At 36.4% G+C, this 22,957-nt stretch overlaps 1 protein-coding gene across 1 annotated transcript in view; it reads right to left on the bottom strand.

The window, feature by feature from the left end:
* The window catches only part of LOC144956770 (potassium channel subfamily T member 2-like), a 104,684-nt gene that overhangs the window by 30,646 nt on the left and 51,081 nt on the right, over positions 1-22,957 (bottom strand). Inside the window, exons 5-15 of the mRNA XM_078887474.1 lie at positions 22,372-22,454; positions 15,103-15,199; positions 12,291-12,365; positions 8,918-9,026; positions 7,166-7,240; positions 5,676-5,762; positions 4,998-5,101; positions 4,039-4,213; positions 3,388-3,552; positions 1,548-1,748; positions 328-436 (exon numbers count right to left, since the gene is read on the bottom strand). Of these exons, the coding sequence (XP_078743600.1) occupies positions 328-436; positions 1,548-1,748; positions 3,388-3,552; positions 4,039-4,213; positions 4,998-5,101; positions 5,676-5,762; positions 7,166-7,240; positions 8,918-9,026; positions 12,291-12,365; positions 15,103-15,199; positions 22,372-22,454 (1,280 nt within the window). The remainder of the gene's footprint in view (positions 1-327; positions 437-1,547; positions 1,749-3,387; positions 3,553-4,038; positions 4,214-4,997; positions 5,102-5,675; positions 5,763-7,165; positions 7,241-8,917; positions 9,027-12,290; positions 12,366-15,102; positions 15,200-22,371; positions 22,455-22,957) is intronic.

The following is a 22,957-nucleotide window of genomic DNA, read 5'->3' as shown; positions in this document are numbered from 1 at the left end:
ACTCTCCTGATCTCTTCGTTTTGATAGGATAACTTGCAGGGTGGTTTCTGCTCAAGACCATACATTCTGTTTTTTTCACATTGCGTTCTAACCCCATGTCTTTGCTAAGTTTGGCCACATTATCGAGTAGTTCTTGTAACTCTGCTTAATAACCATGCTCAATGCTCTTCACAATGTTTCATTTATTCCTCAAGCAGGCCACATAGAACCATAATATTTCTATTTCAAACTGTTGCATGTTATTTCGATATTGTATGTACAAACAGACAAGACGTGCCCTATACTTTTCCACCCAATATTATAAAAAGCAAACAGCAACCGACTCACCAGCAAACTTGACGTGTATCTTGTTGACAGCCCTGAACAGTTGAATGTATTGTCGGCACTGTGGAGCAAAGTCTTTGACAGCCCAGGATCGGAGGATGGTGTGACGGTCCTAAAGTTGGAAGGAGAATATGTGACCAATCATTTCAAATCAGTGTTATGTTGTTGGAAAGAACTAGATGCTTAAAATAAAATTTTAATAATAATAATATAATAATAATAATGATAATGATAATAATAATAATAATAATAATAATAATGATGACGATGATGACCAAGACGATGTTTCTCTTGAACTAATACAATATAATACAACCCAGTCAATATGTCTGAACAGTAGAAATACCGACCTGCCTACTTGAAAATTAAAAGATTTGTAATTTTTAGGAGGTAAAAATTAAATTTTCTACATTTAATGTTGTAAATTATCAACAATTAACCCTCACAGGGATTAAAAGACTCTTCAAAATCCTTAAAATTATGTAGTCGGGCATCAACTTTCATCTTCAATAAGTTTTAACGACTTTTAAAGATGCTCAAGAAGTTCTGAAATTGGAGCCAACATTTCGTAATTCTGCTAATATTTCGTAATAGCAGACAAGATCTGGAAATGAAAGACCAGTCACAAGCACTTCAAAAATGTACAAAATACCAAATACGGAACGTTTTGGGCTCAAAACCCTTATTCAGCCAATATCAACAAAAAGGAAAAAAAACAACATAAATACATTACTGGTTGTAATGACTCAGGGTTAGACTACGTTAATTCATTTTAATTATTATCAATCATGTGGAAAATTTAAAACAAATACAAAGTACGACCATTCAGGACGGAGTTATTTCAGTAACTAACTTAATACACAAACAACGTCTTACGATGTTTCTAAGGCACAAAAAGGGGCTAATAGGTTACGCAGTCAAGATTCACACTCACATGCAAAACATGCACAACACAAGATGCGTACCGCTAGGAAGAACCCTAACATAATTAAACAGCCGAAAAATTCAAACATATTTCAATAGTGTTACACTGGTTTTGAAGTAATGTACTTATGTTTTTATTGACGTTTATTTTCTGCTGTTGGCTGAAGTAGAATTTTGAGCCCAAAACGTTACGTGCTTGGTATTTTGTTCTTTTTTCCTTTTCTTGAAGCTGGTGTTCTATTTATTTTTGTTCACTCATTCATTCATCTATCTATACTTCTACACCAAGTGGACCTTACCGCCTTCGTCTTGTCGGCCGTGGGCCGGGGGGCCAGGATAAAACAAGCCTCGGCCTGCTGGACCCGACACCGTTGTAAATCGACGTCCTTGAGGGAGGAGCCCATCATGTAGATCACCCTATGCATCCACTTGGGGTCTTTCAAGATCACCTGCTTGCTGCTGTCCAACTCTTCTGGGCACAGGAGAATGACCGTGTGTTCCTAACAATAAAAAAAATGTAATAATTAAGCTTTTATTTTTTTTTAATTGGGGGGGGAGGGTCTTGTATTTCTCTTTCTGCTTTGTTTCTTAAAAAAATGATTGAGCTTTGTATAGCGCAATATCCACTAAATGTGCTCAAAGCGCTTTACAAGGGGTCCCTGGTCAACAGCAACATTTAACATGTAGGATGGGAAATGCTGCCTATTAGGCGATATTACAATTTTTCGGACAAAGACAACGCTGTTAACGGCCAGGTTCTCATTTTACACCTGAGTATGGTGAGAGAATGTGAGTAAAGAGCCTTTTCAAGGACTCAACTATGCGCCGAGCAAGAGGCTCGAACCCAGGACCTTCCGATCCGAAAGCGAGTGTCATGCCACTAGACCACATTGCCATAAAAAGAAATATTTTCTTTTTTTTCTCTCAATAAAAGACAGTGTGGCTATGCAGTCTTGTGGTATGACACTCGCTGGGTTTGAGACACACTCAGCGCATAGTTGAGTCATTGAAAAAGGCTCTTTACTCATATTCTCTCACCATACTCAGGTGTAAAATGAGTACTTGGCTGTTAACACCGTTGTCTCTGTAATATTGCCCAACAGGCATGATGTCTCAGTTCTACATGTTAGGTGTTGCTGTTGGGCAAGGACCCTTTGTAAAGTGCTTTCAGCACGATTAAGATAAGATACAATGAACTTTATTTATCCACTTCTGGAAATTTACATTGGGTATTGCCATAGACTAATGGATTTCTGAAAATACTTAAGCAAATAAATAACAAAAAGGAAATACAATGACATGGAAGTAAACCAACAAAAAGCTTAACTAAACTAAACACATACAACAAATCTCTCATACCTCCCAAACGCTCTCCCAAATTACATTAACAAGAGATGAAGTGAGTAGGAAAGTGCCAGAAGACAATAGAGAATAAAAATTTCACGGCGGTGATGGGGGTTTGAACCCGCGACCTTACTGGTATGACAACTCCGCCTGGCCGGGAAGAGCGTGACTCTACCGTATGAGTTATCCACGATCCCAAATTATATTACGCTATATAAAAACTCAAGTTTTTTTGTTTTTTTTCTTTTGTGATTCATAACCCAATCAATCCTAGAGATTTTTGCTGCTTTTCAAAATTGGAAAAAAAAGTATCAAAAATGAGCATATACATAGTTTTATTCAACTATCATTAACATGTAAAAACTAAAAACATTAGCTTTGATAATACGCCTATAATTTGTCTCAGAAAAATGTAATATATATATAGGCGTAAAAGTAACCCGCGTAAACTACAGATATAGTCGGTGTTAGGGTTGAGTGAGTTTACCCTCTCCTTACCACCTGCAGCAAAATCGTCACATTTGTTACGACACAATATACATTTTTCTTATTCAGATTTATTTTGTACATCACAAACTTTGAAGAATGATCTTTGTTTAATTAATACGAACGTAAAAGTTTTTTATAGAGAGATTGTTTGAGTTTTAAAAAATCATTTTTTTCCTGCTGGGTAAGCCTGCCATATAGGGAAAATACTGAGAATGATCGGTAAGGAGACGGTTAAGACCCTAGAGAAGTTGTGAGAATCAGTCAGTTGACAACTCTGCATACATAACAGGCAATGAAAAAATTTACCTCTAGTTTTGGGTGTGCATAGAATTCATGCAAGAAATCCATGACAGTATCCTGGGGGAGGCTGCTAGAACAAACCACCACGTGTTTGTTGACACGGGCTGACCTCTGACTGTACTCGCCTCCAGCTCTCTTTCTCTCCATCCAGGTGGAGACGATGCCCTCTATCTGGGATAACAGAAGCAGTCAGAATTTATTTTCTTTTTAATTAACTAGTGGGGATCATGGACAGAGAAGAAAACTAATGAAGAAGTATTAGAGCAAGCTGAAACTAAAAGTTTACAAATTCGCACAGTCCTTGGAACAGAGTCTTTACTCACATTCTCTCACAGTACTCAGGTGCAAAATGAGTACCTGGCTGTTAACAGCATTATCTCTGTCGGAAAAAAATTGCAATACCGCCTAACAGGCATCATGTCTTGTTCTAAATGTTGTGTGTTGCTGTTGGTCAGGGACCCTTTGTAAAGTGCTTTGAGCATGTTTAGTGGATATTGCGCTATATGAAAGCTCAATTTTAAAATTTTATTTTTCAATTAAAAATTTTTTAAAATATCTATTCCATTTCCATCATCCATAAATGTCACCAAATGTCCCAAACAATTTACGGACAATCCATGAAAGTCGGCAGAAATGCAAACTGAAATCAAAACTTACTTGTCTGGGGATGGTGGCAAAGGCCACACATATCATGAGGACCATGAAGAGCCTGGAGAGCCACATGTCTGGCGAGATGTCTCCGTAACCCACGGTGGAGAATGTGACGATGACAAAGTAGAACGAGTCTATCATGGACAAGGGGGCTCGCTGGATGTGTTGGATGAAGCACACACTGGGAACACAATGTCAATCAGAAGGGAATACATTAATACAAAGTCCACCTAAAAGTCTCATCCAGACACAAATACAGGTCCCCAGTTAAGAGGAATACACTCAATGTTTATAAATCATAATATACGTAAAATATAAAAAAAAGTAGCACATAACTGAGAGATGATTTACAAGACACAAAATATCACCTCCCAAAACTCTAAGTATACATTTGACTGTTTCCCTCCCAGCCAGGGTATCCGGCCAGAGCCAGGACAAAATTAAGTAATCTCATTCCAAGACATACCTGCCTACTTGAAAATTTAAAATTCAGTAAGAAATACAAAATTCATCAGTAATTAATGGTCAAATTTCAGTAATACTAAAGCAAACAAAAATAATGATAGATACACCCTTTTATACATGTAAAATAAACTTAACATGTTATATAGAGGACAGCCTGGTAAAATAATATTGGGGTTCTTTTCCTTACAAAAAGCTATCACACCATTGTCTTTCCCTCGCATTGAGATTTTTTATTGTAGCATGCGGTAAATAATGAAAAAAAATTATTATTTTTTAATTTAACGTTGCAACCATTAGTATCAGTAATATTTCTTCTATTTACGTAAGTCCGTAATTGTCCTTACACTTCCGTAACAATTACAGACGTTCCGTAATAATAGGCAGGTATTCCAAGACAAAGAAAGAAAGCAATTTGGAAAACAGATTTAGGGGGATAGAAGAGACAGTAAGTACCTCCCTGCCCACTACAACAGGTCATGACCCCCACCCAGTTTCCTTACTTTGTAAAGACGAGACACATTATGCTGACCATCAACAGCGTCATTTGCTGAGCCAACGTCACTGAAATATTTTGGAATCGGTGAGTATTCAAATGGAGATTGTTCTGTGGAGGAATTCAAAAACAAGAGATGACAATAAGGAAAAAATGAAATTTTAACCAAGCAGGGTTCCAGCCTCACTCTGAACCTGCAGAGTTGAATCCCTGGAAAAGGCTCTCTCACAGTATCCAGGTGTAAAAGGAGTGCCTGGCTGTTATCAGCATTGCCTTTGTCTGAAAAAAATGGAATATCACCTAACAGGCATCATGTCTCCTCCAACTTGTTTATTATCATATCGTATATTAACGATTACATAGGTCAAAAGATTATTTGAATATTATAAAAACAAAAAGTAAGATCAAATTGATGCATGAACATGATAAGTACACAAACCCGTACAATTTTGCTGTTGGCTAGGGGACCCCATGTAAAGCTCTTTAAGCATGTTTAGTGGATAACGCACTATATAAAAGATCAAGTTTTAACTTTTCTTGTGAAACAGTGACAGTCAAGGTCGACTGGGTTTTTTTTCTTGTAATTTTCTTTCTTGCTTTGTCTGGCACATTTCATACACATATTTCCATATCTATATCTTACACCAGTGCCTGCTCCCTAATTTATCGCTAAAAACAGACTTACATAAATCCTTTCTAGAGCCTTCCTGGCAAGCCAACAGTTTAGGAAGACTGGGACGTACAGGTCTATCAACAGCATCGGGTAACAGAGCTGTGGATTAATCGGTGGTGGATTGTTGTTATATTATATGTGTTGTCGAGTCTACAATGTCAATTGTAAGTATTGAATAGGACGATGGCTAACGATGAAGATGATGATTATGCTGATGATGACGATGATTAAAGTGATGAGGATGATGATGATGATGATGATGAGGATTAAGGTGATGATGATGATGATGATGATGATGATGATCTGATGATCATGATGATGATGATGATAATGATAGTGATTATGATGATGATGATGATGATTAAGATGATAAAAAAATTTTAAAAAATAAATAAAATTGAGCTTCATATCGCGCAATAACCACTAAATGTGCTCAAAGCGCTTTACAAGGGGTTCCTGGTCAACAGCAACATTTAACATGTAGGACGGGACATGCCGCCTGTTAGGCGATATTACAATTTTTCGGACAAAGACAACGCTGTTAACGGCCAGGTACTCATTTTACACCTGAGTACGGTGAGAGAAAGTGAGTAAAGAGCCTTTTCCAAGGACTCAACTATGCGCCGAGCGTGAGGCTCGAACCCAGGACCTTCCGATCAGAAAGCGAGTGTCATACAACAAGACCACATAGCCGCACATCATGATGATGATGATGATGATGATGATGATGATGATGATGATGATGATGATGATGATTAAGGTGATGAGGATGATAAAATGATAATAAAATTAAATGAAAACAACAAGCCACACAACATTCAGATACCCTCCAGTCCCATGTGGAAAGGTCTATGTAAATATCCGTTGTCCATCAAACAAGGGACTGAATTTGGTAGATAATGCATTTCTTCAATAGCAAGAGACACCATTCATCCCATGAAAGTATAGAGGTTGTGTGAGCAGGATCGTTTGTTTGTTTTTAAGGGTTTTACGGCGCTTGCAACACATCATATCAGTGCCAGTAAAAAGGAAGAAAATGGGATAGTAAAAAGTTCTAGAATTACAATAAAGCATCCAAGAAAAGGGAAGACAAAGGGGAATTGGTTCAAATAAGAAACAGGTGTAAATTCCAAAAGCACACTATCAAAGTACTTTTTTTGAGATCACTAAAAGTCCCATCCAGACACAAGCACAGGCACCCGCTAAGAGGAATAAACTCAAATGTTTTACAAATCACACATAATATTAAGAAACATAATACAATGCATAACAGAGAGATGATTTACAAGGAAAAAAATGTCATCTCCCAAAACTATAACTATACATTCGACTGTTTCCCTCCCAGCCAAGGACTCCGACCAAGGTCAGGACAAAATCAAGCAATCTCATTCCAAGACAAAGACAGAAACCAATTGGAAAACAGATAAGAAGACACAGCAAGTACCTCCCTGCCCGCTATGGGAGGTAGGAGCCCCACCCAGTGAGCAGGATCGGTTTCTTACGGTAATCAACATAGGCAAGGCACAACACACTTCCAGACAAAAACCTGGAGTCATCACCTGGTCCCATCGGTGACCCTGAAACAAAACAAGTTCAAAGGTTAACTACTGGCGTCATCACCTGGTCTCATCGGTGACCCTGAAACAAAACAAGTTCAAAGGTTAAATAAACAAACTTCATCATTTACTATTATACCTTTTTTCTTTAAAAATCAGGATTGCTTCAATCCAACAATAATTCAGATAAGCTGGCTCAAAGCTCTGATTAAACTCATCACCATCACCACCACCACCACCACCACATCATCATCTTCACACCATCTCATCACATCATCTCATCATCAGTATCATCATCATCACACCATCACCATCATCATCATCATCATCACATCATCACATCATCATCATCATCATCATCCATCACATCCATCATCATCATCATCACCATCATCATCATCATCACCATCATCATCACTCATCATCAATCATCATCATCATCATCACCATCATCATCATCACCATCATCATCATCATCACCATCACCAACCATCATCACCATCACCATCATCATCATCATCATGCTGATGGAGTTCCACAAACAGGGGGCCATGGTGGTCAAATAAATTTTCATGATAGACTAGAGATTTTGGGGGTTCCCTTAGCAGATTTAAATTAGCACATCTTATATTTCGAATGGATTCCTTCACGGTGGAAAAGTTCTTGAAGGTAAACAGGGGCAGAAGTGTTTAAGCCATTGAAAATGTGGGTAAGTATTTTAAATCCAATTCTAAACTTCACAGGCAGCCAGTGTAGGTCATCCAAAATGGGAGATTGTTTTTGTTTTTAAGGGTTTTACGGCACTTGCAACACATTAAGGTCATATCAGCGCCAGGAAAAAGGAAGAAAATAGGATAGTTAAAAGTTGTATAATTACAATTAAAGCGCCCAAGAAAAGGTAAGACAAAGGGGAATTGATTCAAATAGGAAACAGATGTAGGTTCCAAGAGCACACTTTCAAAGTACTTAGTTTGAGATCACCTAAAAGTCTCATCCAGACACAAGCACAGGTCCCCACTTAGAGGAATACACTCAAATGTTTACAAATCATATATAATACATAAACAGACCATAATACAGTGCATAACAGAGAGATGATTTACAAGGAAAAAAATATCATTTCCAAAAACTAACTATACATTTGACTGTTTCCCTCTTAGCCAGGGTATCCGGCCAGGACGAGGACAAAACCAAGTAATCTTATTCCAAGACAAAGACAGAAAGCATGTTGGAAAACAGACATAGGAGGATAAAAGAAACAGTATGTACCCCCCTGCCCACTATGGGAGGTCAGGAACCCTACCCAGACAGGCAGCCAGTGTAGGTCCACAAAATGGGAGTGAGATGCTCACGCTTTTATGATATTAATATTTGTTTGTCTATATGGTTTAGTGGTACAACACTCACCGTCAGACTGGAAGGACATGTGCATAGTTGAGTCCTTGGAAAAGGCTCTTTACTCACATTGTCTCACCATACTTGGTGTTAAATGAGTACCTGGTCATGAACATCGTTGTTTTCTGTTAGGACAAAATTGTAATATCGCCTAACGGGCGTCATATCTCGTCCTACGTGTTATGTGTTGCTGTTGGCTAGGGACCCCTTGCAAAGTGCTTTGAGCAAGTTTAGTGGATATTGTGTTATATAAAAGATTAATTATTTTTTTACAAAAAAAGCTCAAGATATGGATATAAATACCTTGGTGAAAATGTATATAGAGAAGCAGGCTCTGACGAGTGAGATGAAACACAGGGTGACTTCTATGATCCATATAGGGTATCCACGATGGACCCAGAACAACACATACCTGTACACAGGAAAGAAACAACACACAGAAAAATACACATGTATATAGAGAAGTGAGTGAGATAAAACACAGGGTGACTTCTATGATCCATATAGGGTATCCACGATGGACCCAGAACAACACATACCTGTACACAGGAAAGAAACAACACACAGAAAAATACACATGTATATAGAGAAGTGACGAGTGAGATAAAACACAGGGTGACTTCTATGATCCATATAGGGTACCACGGATGGACCCAGAACAACACATACCTGTACACAGGAAAGAAACAAACACAGAAAAATACACATGTATATAGAGAAAGTGCGAGTGAGATAAAACACAGGGTGACTTCTATGATCCATATAGGGTATCCACGATGGACCCAGAACAACACATACCTGTACACAGGAAAGAAACAACACACAGAAAAATACACATGTATTTATGAGGCAGGCTCTGACGAGTGAGATAAAACACAGGGTGACTTCTATGATCAGCGTGGCTCAGCAGTACAGTCTTTGCTTCATACCCGAAAGGTACCGAGCTCGATCACCCGCCGCTGCGCTGTGTGGCCTTGAGCAAGTCACTTTGCCCTAGCTCAATTTGCGGCGCTGCACTGCGGCTGAGGCCTGGGTTATTCCAGTCTTCCCTTGGAATAGACCCTAGAGACAAATTTCACCATGGGATGAATAAAGGGAATTTTATTATTTAATTATTTATTTATAGGGTACCCATGATGTACACATGACAACACATACATCTACACAGGAGAGAAACAGACACAAAAAGCAGTTGGTTATATTCAATCAAGCAAAGTAGTCCTTCAGAGCCATAAGGCCCATCGAGCCAGAGTTTGTTTGTTTGTTTTTAAGGGTTTTACGGCGCTTGCAACACATTTAGGTTATATCAGCGCCAGTAAAAGGGAAGAAAATGGGATAGTAAAAAGTTGTAGAATTACAATTAAAGCACCCAAGAAAAAGGAAGACATAGGGGAACTGGGAACAAATAGAGATCAGATGTAGATTCCAGGAGCATATCACCAATGTACTTAGTTTGAGACCACCTATGAGTCTCATCCAGACACAAGCACAGGTCCCCACTAAGAGGAATACACTCAAATGTTTTACAAATCGTATATAATATAAAGAAAACATAATACAATGCATAACAGAGAGATGACTTACAAGGAAAAAAATACCATCTCCCAAAACTAACTATACACTTGACTGTTTCACTCTCAGCTAGAGTATCCGGCCAGGGCCAGGACAAAACCAAGTCATCTCATTCCAAGACAAAGACAGAGAGTGAGACATATTATAGGGGGATAGAAGACACAGTAAGTGCCTCCCTGCCCACTATGGGAGGTTAGGAACCCCACCCAGTCCTTGAGAGCCATAAGGCCCATCGAGCCAAGTTTAACCCGGTTTATGTAGCATAAAATGGACGATAGCACTTATATCCTTTAACGCCGTCTTAATTCAAGGATTACGACAAATGAACCTGACACTTAAGCTTGTTGTTTGGCAATGTTACAATTTTTTTCTTTGTTCCAGACAGAGACAATGCTGTTAACAGCCAAGTACTCATACTACACTTGAGTTTGGTCACAGAATGTGAGTTAAAGACCCTTCTCCTCCAAGCATTCAATCATGCCTTACTTAGAACAACCCTCAAAATCAGGACCTTCCAATCCGAAGATGAGTCTAGCACCCCAAGACAACAATAAATAGCCGATATGAATTATAAAATTTGAGTTAGGTGTAATGCTGTTTTCATTGACTAGATACAATGTGTTTTTTTACAGTGCAAAAATATTGGTGTCAGTGCATGACATTATCAGTAGAAGGTGAAAATTTTGGATTTGCAATTTGTTGATTATTTTTTCATTTTCTGAAAGAATATGCTCCACAGAGCATTATATATAATCTTTATTTGAAGTCAATCAGGTGACTTTTCATGAAGTTATGGTCAGATTATGGGAAAGGTATCCAGCAACTTTTCTCAAATTTCATACTTTTTCAACTTGACTAGATGTAGAAAATATTAAGAAGTGAAATTAAGCTTTGATATTTCCCGAAGACGTACAAAAAGGAATAATTTAATCATTTATGACAAGAACTAATTTCTGATGAAAATTGACCTTTTAATTCAACTTGGCAATATCTCAGTTCAAACCTCTTCACCATCAGACTGATTATGTCATTCACTGTAACATTTTATTTCTTATATAATTCTAATCATTTCGCATCTAAAATCAATTTGATTCCTTTCTGTGAACTCAACAATAATACCAGACAGGCGTGTGAGTGACAAATACTTACAATCATTTCATCATCGCAGCATGTTGAAAAAAAATAATAAAAGAAACATAGAAAAGAAAGTATATTGTAAATACACTGGAAACCCAAAAAAGGTAAAATTCTAGATTTCATTACTAGTAGAAATTAGATTAATCTTCCTCAAAAAAGCATAAAAAACAAACACAGTTCACAATTGATGCTTTGCTTTTAAGTAAAATACTGACAAAGTCTGCCCCACAAAATGTAATGTTCCAACGCTAATCACCCAACTGATGATCTAAATACAATAACAAAGAGCTGATCGATGTCAACTTTATTCCTTCTATAAATTCAATTTTTTTATCATCCTGATAAAATACTATTTGTTTCACAGATAAATTGTCTATGTTAACATGTAAATTATATCATTTAATCTTCTATCCGAGACTTACCAATTGACATCCAAATCATCCCGACACAATACTGTTTGTTTCACATATATAATATTGTCTATGTTAACATGTAAATTATATCATTAAATCTTCTATCAGAGACTTACTTACCAATTGACATCCAAATCATCCCGACACAATACTGTTTGTTTCACATATATATTGTCTATGTTAACATGTAAATTCTATCATTTAATCTTCTATCAGAGACTTACTTACCAATTGACATCCAAATCATCCCGACACAATACTGTTTGTTTCACATATATATTGTCTATGTTAACATGTAAATTCTATCATTCAATCTTCTACCAGAGACTTACCAATTGACATCTAAATCATCCTGACACAATACTGTTTGTTTCACATATATAATATTGTCTATGTTAACATGTAAATTATATCATTAAATCTTCTATCAGAGACTTACTTACCAATTGACATCCAAATCATCCTGATACAATACTGTTTGTTTCACATATATAATATTGTCTATGTTAACATGTAAATTATATCATTAAATCTTCTATCAGAGACTTACTTACCAATTGACATCTGTCTTTGAGAACAATTCCTCTCGTGAAGTGGAATCATTGCCATTACCACATGGGGAGCCATAGCTGGGGGAATAGAGGAGTTTGGAGGAAATCCATGAAAACGTCTCATGATTTGGGACATGTACCAAAATACAATGACAAAAAACGATTATAATATATATATATATATATATTATATATATATATATAATATTATTATGATAGTATATGTATGATGAGTATGTATGTATGAGTATGTATGTATGTATGTATGTAGTATGTATGTATGATATGTATGTATGTATGTATGTATGTATGTATGTATGTATGTATGTATGATATGTATGTAGTAGTAGTATGTAGTATGTATGTAGTAGGTAGTAGGTAGTAGTAGTGTAGGTAGTATGTAGTAGGTAGGTAGTAGGTAGGTAGGTAGGTAGTGGTAGGTAGGTAGGTAGGTAGGTAGGTAGGTAGGTAGGTAGGTAGGTAGGTAGGTAGGTAGGTAGGTAGGTAGGTAGGTAGGTAGGTAGGTAGGTAGGTAGGTAGGTAGGTAGGTAGGTAGGTAGGTAGGTAGGTAGGTAGGTAGGTAGGTAGGTAGGTAGGTAGGTAGTAGGTAGGGGTAGGGTAGGTAGGTAGGTAGGTAGGTAGGTAGGTAGGTAGGTAGGTAGGTAGGTAGGTAGGTAGTAGGTAGGTAGGTAGGTAGGTAGGTAGGTAGGTAGGTAGGTAGGTAGGTAGGTAGGTAGGTAGGTAGGTAGGTAGGTAGGTAGGTAGGTAGGTAGGTAGGTAGGTAGGTAGGTAGGTAGGTAGGTAGGTAGGTAGGTTAGGTAGTAGGTAGTAGGTAGGTAGGTAGGTAGGTAGGTAGGTAGGTAGGTAGTAGGTAGGTAGGTAGGTAGGTAGGTAGTATGTATGTATGTATGTATGTATGTATATATATATATAAATTATAAAAACAAAAACCATGAAATAATAGTGCTCAACTTTAGGATGAAAGGAGCTATTTATAAACACTTCCTGATGAGAGCAACGCTTGATAACAACTTTGTAGAAGTCAAGCAATCTTAATTATCTTTCAAATATATATATATATATATAAATGGAATCACTCACTTATATGGCCAAAACACATGTTTTTGTGGCTTCTATCCATATATAATATATATATATATATAATATATATATATATATATATATATATATATATATATATATATATATATAGTATGCGCTTGGCTAAGGAGTTCACAACCTTGCTTTCCGGAAGTATAACGGACCAACACACAAAACTGTGTGTATCCATGTTCGTTTATAGCCAGGTTAATACATTTTAGTGAGAATAACTCATAAACGCGGATGGCAAAAAACAATAACAAAGACCTGAGTGACGTCATCTTCGTTCTATCTATAGCGTAATATTCAATAAACATGCTCAAAGCGCTATACAAGGGGTTCCTGGCAAAAAGCAACACACAACATGTAGAACAAGACACGACACCTGTATTAGGCAATAAATATTATAATTTGTTTTTCCAACAGTGACAATGTTGTTGAGAGCCAGGAACTCATTTTATACCCGAGTGTTCAAAGAGCAAAATCGGGACCACCTACTGCATGCAAGACCCAAAGCAGCAGACTATTATAGTATACTATAAGATCAAGATCTGAACAAGTGTGTATGAAAGGTACCGGACAAAGCATGAAAGTAATACACAATAAACCCCCCCCCCCCCCCCCCCCCTATAAGAAAAAGAATGAATATAACAACTTCAAAAAAAAAAAAAAATATCAAACACGAAAAGTTTCAGACTCTGCCGTGGATCTGGAATTCAATGATGTGTTTATCGTTTGTTTGTTTTTTTGTTGTTGTTGGCTGAAGAAGGATTATGAGCCCGAAACGTTCCTTGTTGGGTATTTTGTTCTTCTTTGAAGCTGTTATACTCGTTGTTGTTTCTGACTTGTTACCGTCCACAGCTTCTAGCAGCTTTGTATCATCCAGAAACAGGGACACAATGGGAGCGATCTATATTCATGTTTTCATCCAACCAAGTCGTCAATCACATGATTTGTTGCGGTCCAACGATTGGATACTTATTCAGAAATGTAAACACTCTGCTTTCTTTATGAAACTTCTCAGATGCACATTCCTCCCACCAAATCCAAGCATCAGTAACACACTTTATTCTAACTTCTACGTCATGGCACAAGACCGAAGGGCTAGAGCTCAGGTGGTCGCTGGTTCGGATAAGTAAGTAAGTTTATGAAAGTTGTAAACATACCCATGTGTCAAGCTGAACAAAATGACCAATCGTGATGTTAGCTACTTCAAAAACTGTGAACACTTTTAACTAAGACTAAGTGGGTCACTTTGAGCACATATTCCAATGTGATCAATGACCTCGAGCACATGGAAATGTATATAGATAGTATGCGCTTGGCTAAGAAGTTCATAACATTGCCATCCGGAAGTATAGCAGACCAGCACACAAAACTATGTGTATCCATGAACGTTTAAAGTCGGGTTAATACAGTTCAGTGAGAATTACTCACAAAACGCAGATGGCAAAATATAACAACAAAGGCTTCAGTGACGTCATCTTCGAACTATCTATAGATAGTTCTTAGTTGACGTCACTCAGGTCTTTGTTATTGTTTTTTGCCATCCGCGTATATGAGTAATGCTCACTTAACTGTATTAACCCGACTATAAACGTCCATGGATACACATAGTTTTGTGTGTTGGTCCGTTATACTTCCGGATGGCAATGTTATGAGCTTCTTAGCCAAGTGCATACTATCTATAATATAGATCATGCCCATTCCTCACCACTCATATTTTTTCATGTCATCCAAGTAGACTCTGACAATGTAGACAATACAGATGATGTTCTTGAGGCAGAAGTCAAAGAAGGTGGAGGCCAGGCCTGTGGGTGATGAAGGGAAGATGATGAAGATGATGATAATGATGATGATGATGATGATGATGATGATGATGATGATGATGATAATGATGATGATGATGATGATGATGATGAAGATGATGGTGATGATGATGATGATGATGATGATGATGATGATGATGATAATGATGATGATTGTCATGGTCTCAAGTGAGTAAAGAGCTACTCGACTATGCATAAAGATATATGTAGAATGAGGCCCCAGAATTTACTAGTTACTATAAATGAAAAACAATTAACGATTTGTTTACAATGAAATAAAAATAATGATGAAATTTAATTAAAAGAGATAAACAGTGATCGTGGCAGTTACAAATAGAGATATGAATATTTTACGTAACTTATGATAATATGTCAGGTTCATAAGTTTACGTTTCCAGGCAGTTGATGGGCTTGGATGATCTATTCCTCTGATAACAGGATTGGACTCGTAAAATTCCACTTCCAGGCAATTGGTAAGAGGTTATAGTGTAGTACAGCGGGCTTGGGTTTGATCCTTGAAGATTATACAATCAAAGTTAAAAGCTCCGGCGTCTTAATGGTGTAGATATAATATCTACAAAGTCCCAAAAGATAAAAATCTTACAATATATATATAGGAATAGAGTGACTGGCCGTCCGGCATAGATTGTGGAGAGAAAGTGAGTGTAGAGTGTTAGACCTATCAGCTTTTATAATAAGTGGCTACGTGACAGAATGTAGAACGAAAGTATTCACTAATTAGAAATTAATTCGAGGGAAGGCTATAAAAGGAAAGACGATCTAATATTAGAAGGTAAAGTTTATCTAAGCCTACCGAAATATAACTGGAGTGAGATGAATTCAGTTCTTAATAAAATAAAATTTAATAAGATAATTGTGAACAACCTTTACTGTGACACCCCCCACCCACGTTTAAAATATACTCTTTAACCATTATGGGAAAGATAGATTTTACAAACGGAAGTAAATTTACTATCATGATACTCTAGCATTAATCCATTGTTATGATTTGTGCTACAATTAAATTATTTATTAACTAGACATGGAAATGTTTATATTAGCGTAGGTATATGAATGGGTGACAATAACAATGAAAGATTGTGATTACAAATCATTGTGATAAACAATAGTGATGGCAATGAAGCATGATTTAAGTCGATGATATGAAGGTAATTTACTGAATGAAATGAATGAAAATGTAAATAGAATATTGACATTTCAATTATTAATCATAAATGAGTGAAAATTCATAACAATGATAGATAAAAAGAAGATTTCCCAAATCATGAATGGGTATGGTATATATATCTAAACAATACTCAATGTTACATTAAGTTGGGTCATCATGTTTACAAATAAAATTATCGAATTTGTGCGTTCTGATTTGGCATAATTTTCGAGGTAACTAACAGTATGCATGAGAGGTTAAGTTATACCCTTCTCACGTGTTTACACTAATCGAGAAAGTAGGTCGGCGTGAATATTTTCACAGCCTGGTATGTGAGAGATACTGAAAGTGTAATTTTGCAAAAATAGACTCCACCTTAGTATTCTACTATTATTCATTTTGTTATTTCTTATGTACGTGAGTGGTTTATGGTCCGTTTCGACCACAAACTCTTTTAGCAGTAGATATCTGCTGAATGTCTTTAAAGCAAAGACGATGGCCAGTCCTTCACGCTCTATTACAGAGTATCGTGATTCTCTGTCCAATAATTTTCTGCTTGCATATAAGCAAGGCATTAGAGTTCCCTCATGTTCCTGTAATAGTACACCTGCGATGCCCTTATCAGACGCGTCAGTTCTTACAACAAATTCTTTTGACATGTCGGGTAATTTAAGAATTGGTTCTGAACAGAGTAATGCCTTTAATTGGTTAAAGCTATTCTGACACACTTCTGTCCAAACAATTTTGTTCGGTGACCCATTCTTTGTCAGATTTGTTAGCGGTGTCGCGATGTGTGCAAAGTTGTAAATGTATTTCCTGTAAAAATTTAGGAGCCCAAGTACTTTGCGTACTTCTTTTTTTGTCTTAGGTGGTTGCAATTGTGCGATTTTTGTTTGTTTTTCTGTCTCGGGTGTCTGTGTCCCATGACCAACGGTATGATCAATCCTGTATTTGAAGCTTCGATATTAATAAACATAGGTTGCGACACTGTGTCTCTATCAAAATATTTTTTTAGCATATTTGCATGGAATGTCTTTGTTGTGTTGTTAATTTTAATCTCGTAATTAACATTAGATTTTACTGCTGTTATTTTGAATGGTCCTTTCCATGTAGCTAAAAGTTTACTCGAGTCATCGGGTAAGAGTATTAGTACTTTGTCACCAATCTCAAATTTTCTTGACTTGCTTTTTCGATCGGAGTATTCCTTGTATTTCTCTGCTTTTTTAGTGACGGATTCCTGTGCTAGCTTACACGTGTCCTCTATTCTGTCTTTCAGGTTTCTTACATATTCGTAAGCAAACATAATTTCGTTATTGTCCTCCTCATTCCCTTTACAAATGTCGGCTACTATATTGATCGGGCCGCGAGGTGATCGTCCATACATCAACTCAAATGGGGAGTAGCCTGTAGATTCTTGGGGTATTTCTCTATATGCAAATAGGATTGCTGGTAAGTATCTGTCCCAATCATCTGGTTTTTCTGCTGACACTTTTCTTAACATATTTTTTAGAGTGCCATTAAATCTTTCACAAAGACCATTTGCTTGGGGGTGGTAGGGAGTTGTGAATGAGTGTTGGATTCCCATGAGTTTCATGGTTTCATGCATCATATGTGATGTAAATTGGGGTCCATTGTCCGACAGTATCTCATTTGGTATGCCTATTCTAGTAAAAATTGTCATCAATGCTTCAGCTATGTGATCCGATGTAGTTGATTTCAATGCTATCGCTTCTGGCCACCTGGTTGCGTAATCGACTAGTGTTAGTATGTGTGTATGGTTTCTATCTGATTTTGTTAAAGGGCCTATAATGTCAATTGCAACTTTTTGAAAAACTTTTTCAATAACTGGGGTTGTCTCTAATGGCAATCTCGGTATTCTGCCTTTTGCGACTCTTCTTTGGCATGTGTCACAAGATTTCACATATTCTCGGACGTCTTTAGTAATTCCAGGCCATGTGAAATTCTCGGATATTCTCTTCAATGTGGAAGAGCTCCCAAGATGTCCAGAAGTTATTGAATCGTGCGCTATTCCAAGGATTTTGTTTCTGTAAATACTCGGCGTGACCAGTTGTTTAGCTATTTTATTTCTTTTCCTATGTAACCTGAACATAATATCTTTTTCAATGATGTATTCAACTTTTGATTTCGTCCCTTTGTTTGCGATATTGAAATATGAAGTTAAAGTCGGGTCCTTTTTCTGTTCTTCAATGAACGTGTTCCTGTCAAATTGTTGTGGTTCAAGAGAAATAGTCATTGGCTTCTCTGTTATCTTAGTCATCTTTCTTGTTTCTGCTAGACAAGCTGTTTCTTGGGTTAATGACCATTCTTTTACATCTGTTGGGTTGTCTTTAAGACCTTTTATATTGCCAACAATAACATCAGCGACGGGGTTGGGAAGTATACAGCATTCCACTATTCCTGTATAGTATGGGGTTTCTATGTACACGTTAGCTGTTTCAAAGGTTTCGACTGTGCCACTGAATGTGATGCATTGTACCGTTTTTCCAGTTTTGTCTTCGTCATTGATCAAAGATGCTTTTATTCCTACTGTACTGCATCCTGTGTCTCTCAATATTTTGCAATCAGTTCCATTAGCTTTGCCTTCACAAAAAAATAGCGATCCTGATTTGTGATTTTGTGTTAAAAGTGACATACCTTTCACGCAATACACATTTATATTTTCTCCTGACATTACTCGTGTCTGATTGTTTACACTTGTTTGGAGTGATGCATTTGCAGTTTCTTTTGGATAACCCACGATTTTGTAACATTTGTCTGCTGTGTGGCCTTTCATTCCACAATATTGACATTTAATTATAGGTTTGTTGGTTTTCTTATACTCAGTATTATTGTCAGTGCTATTTCTTGTTTTGTTTTGATAGGGTCGGCTATGGTCTCTATTGAACTGTTTGTTCCATGGTTTGTTACTATGATCATCTTGTTTCACTTGCGTGTTCCGAGTGATTGATCGGCTCGTTCTATTTGAGTACTGAACTTTAGGTGTACATGGACTCTGAGCAGCGGCAGCGTAGTATGGTTCCTTCAATGTTCTGCTAAGGGGTGTCAATGGATGTGCGCTGTTAAAGTTTTCTGCGTAGATTTTTAATTTGTCCAAGTTTTCTGGCTTTCTCTCTTTAAAGAATGCGACTAAATCTGGGTTGCAAGCTTGATAGATTCGATTCTTCAGCGTGAGATAGTAAAGGCCTGCAAAGTCGTCTTGTTTTACGTTTGCCAACTCAAGCCACCGATTTAGAAATTGAGTAATTCGGTTCACGAATGTATTAAAGTCTTCTCCACTTTCCGGTTTTGCAATGTGAAACCTTTCCTGGTAACCATCTTCCGTTAATCTAAATCTTTTTAGTAGAGCGTCTTTAATTTTTCCATAGTCATCTGCATCTTCAGTTGTTAAGGTATAGAAAACTTTTAGCGGTTCTCCAGATAAGCAGTTAATCAAGGCTGTGGCCCATTTGCTTTCTGGCCAACGATAACCTTTAGCCTGAACTTCGAATCGGTGTAAGAAGGATTCTAGACAGTCTGAGCGTTCATCGTATGTTGGCATGCGTGGAAGTTTCACGAAAAATTCATCACTATTATTATGTTTTCTTTCATGACCGGTTTTTGTTTTTTCAATTTCCAGCATCATTTGGGTCCTTTTGGTTTCTTCTTCTGCTAAAGCTATTTGTCTTTTTAGTTCCCTTTCTTGGACTCTTTCTTCTCGTTCTTCTCTACGTATTCTTTCTTCGTGTTCTTTTTCTTCTCTACGAATTCTTTCTTCATTTTCTTCTCTACGAATTCTTTCTTCATGTTCTTTTTCTTCTTTTACTTTCTCTTCGCACCATGAAAATATTCTTTCCTGGGGTATTTCTAAGTCCTTTGCGAGACTTAAGTATCTTTTATATGCTTCCATGTTGCAATAAATTAGTTACGATATTTTATATATATTATATTGACAGGATACTGTTACTGACTGTTTTATTTATTTACATTTACTGGAATGAACTGTTCTATTTTTAGAAATCTCTCTCTCTCTTATTTCAACTTATTATGTATGTTGAATTTGATGCCTTTTATCGTTATATCTTATAAAGCAATGTGTCAATACAATGCGGAGTTATTATGACTTGTGTCAATAACAATGTGTCAATCGCGTGTACTCTAAACTATGTTACTACGAAAAATGTATCACCAATGTGTGTGACTCGTCGTTAGTTTGTGTACAATTATTCGCAATGACGCTAATATACTAGAGTGTGATAACAATAATAGGATGCCAAAATAATCCCAAGTTATCTATCACTAAATATAACACGACGGCTAGTAGACTCCTTTTATTATTATTTAGTTTTTAAAGACTCACTTTTCAGAACATAATATATAAGTGGTTTTCGGTAACAGTAATATGCCAAAAATGCATTTAAAACAAATCACTATGCAAAACAAATCACGATGTCTATAGTTACTATGTGATGCCCAACTCATGTAAAAGAGAATAATGAAGGATATATTTACCAACTCAGTTCGTGGCTGGGACCTCTCTCTTGTTCAATGGTTGTTCAACAATTGTAATTAGGCATTGAAGAGTGTTTAACAGTGATGTCTGAAATACAAAACAATAAAATATCGTAAGATTTACAATAGTTACAAAATGTGTTCACAACACTGAGTGATTGGATGATAGGTGAATGAATCGTTATGGAATGTAAACATATTGAAAACAATTCATGAATGAGGCAAACAACAAAATGAAATGAGTGATATAATAACAAAGTGGACAAGGAATGAATGAATGAATGAAAAACTGAGTGAATAAATGAATGAATGAATGGATAATGTATGAATGAAAGAATGAAGGGAGGAATAAATGTATGAATGATTGGATAAATGAGTGAATGAATGAATGAATAAATAAATGAATGAACAATGAATGAATGAATGATTTATAAATGAATAAATGGATGAAGGAATGAATCAATAAAATGCTATTCAATTTGAATGAAAGAATGAATGGATAAATTGCTATTCCATTTAAATGAAGAAATGAAAAAGAAAAAAAAATTAATCCTGTAAATAGGGAGTTCAATTAAAATATGATCAAGTGGGGCAATTAAGAGTTTTACAATTTAAACTTTAAAGTTAGATGAAATAGATATATGTAACTAAATAAATTCAATTCTTTATATGTGTCCCCTCCAAAATGTCATGGTCTCAAGTGAGTAAAGAGCTACTCGACTATGCATAAAGATATATGTAGAATGAGGCCCCAGAATTTACTAGTTACTATAAATGAAAAACAATTAACGATTTGTTTACAATGAAATAAAAATAATGATGAAATTTAATTAAAAGAGATAAACAGTGATCGTGGCAGTTACAAATAGAGATATGAATATTTTACGTAACTTATGATAATATGTCAGGTTCATAAGTTTACGTTTCCAGGCAGTTGATGGGCTTGGATGATCTATTCCTCTGATAACAGGATTGGACTCGTAAAATTCCACTTCCAGGCAATTGGTAAGAGGTTATAGTGTAGTACAGCGGGCTTGGGTTTGATCCTTGAAGATTATACAATCAAAGTTAAAAGCTCCGGCGTCTTAATGGTGTAGATATAATATCTACAAAGTCCCAAAAGATAAAAATCTTACAATATATATATAGGAATAGAGTGACTGGCCGTCCGGCATAGATTGTGGAGAGAAAGTGAGTGTAGAGTGTTAGACCTATCAGCTTTTATAATAAGTGGCTACGTGACAGAATGTAGAACGAAAAGTATTCACTAATTAGAAATTAATTCGAGGGAAGGCTATAAAAGGAAAGACGATCTAATATTAGAAGGTAAAGTTTATCTAAGCCTACCGAAATATAACTGGAGTGAGATGAATTCAGTTCTTAATAAAATAAAATTTAATAAGATAATTGTGAACAACCTTTACTGTGACAATGATGATGATGATGATGATGATGATGTCAACGACAAAAGCCTTACGCAATCCAGAATGCCTAACCAGGCTTTGCCTGATCCGTCTTCGTAGAGACACCTCATGGGTGAAATATTTGACTGGGCTTGATCTGAAAAGGATGCAAAGAAATAAATGGTTGGTTTGTTTTATTTGGGTTCGTCAGTTCTTTTGTTTTCTTTGTTTTTTTTTTTAATTGTTTTTTATTAGTTTTTGTTATTTTGCTGTTTTTTTTTTTGTTTTTTTTTTTGTTTTTTTTCAGGTTGGGGGGGGGGGTGTATTTGTTTCGTTTTGTATTTTGGTTTGTTTTTTCTTGTTTGTTTTATTAATTTTTTTTTTTGGAGGGGGAGGGGGTTGTTGCAAAACTATTAGGTTTATTCAGCGCCAAAGGTAATTAAAAACACAAAAGAGGAAGAAAAATATTAGAGAAGCAGAAATATTAAGGAGTCAAATTGGTGATTTATACTATGAACCGTTCATATTTGACCTATCAAAGCATGGAATTAGTGACACATCTTCACACGTGCTCGGACAAGCATGGTTGGTTGTTTATAAACAATGACGTGAATGGAATTGACCTTTCTCTGATCATTGTTATTGTTTTTATAGATAGTA

The sequence above is a fragment of the Berghia stephanieae genome, chromosome 11 (genome assembly GCF_034508935.2).
Source record: "Berghia stephanieae isolate SIO BIC M18660-M18661 chromosome 11, UCSD_Bste_1.3, whole genome shotgun sequence".
Classification (NCBI taxonomy): Eukaryota; Metazoa; Mollusca; class Gastropoda; order Nudibranchia; family Aeolidiidae; genus Berghia; species Berghia stephanieae.
This window is presented reverse-complemented; position numbering and strand designations above follow the sequence as displayed.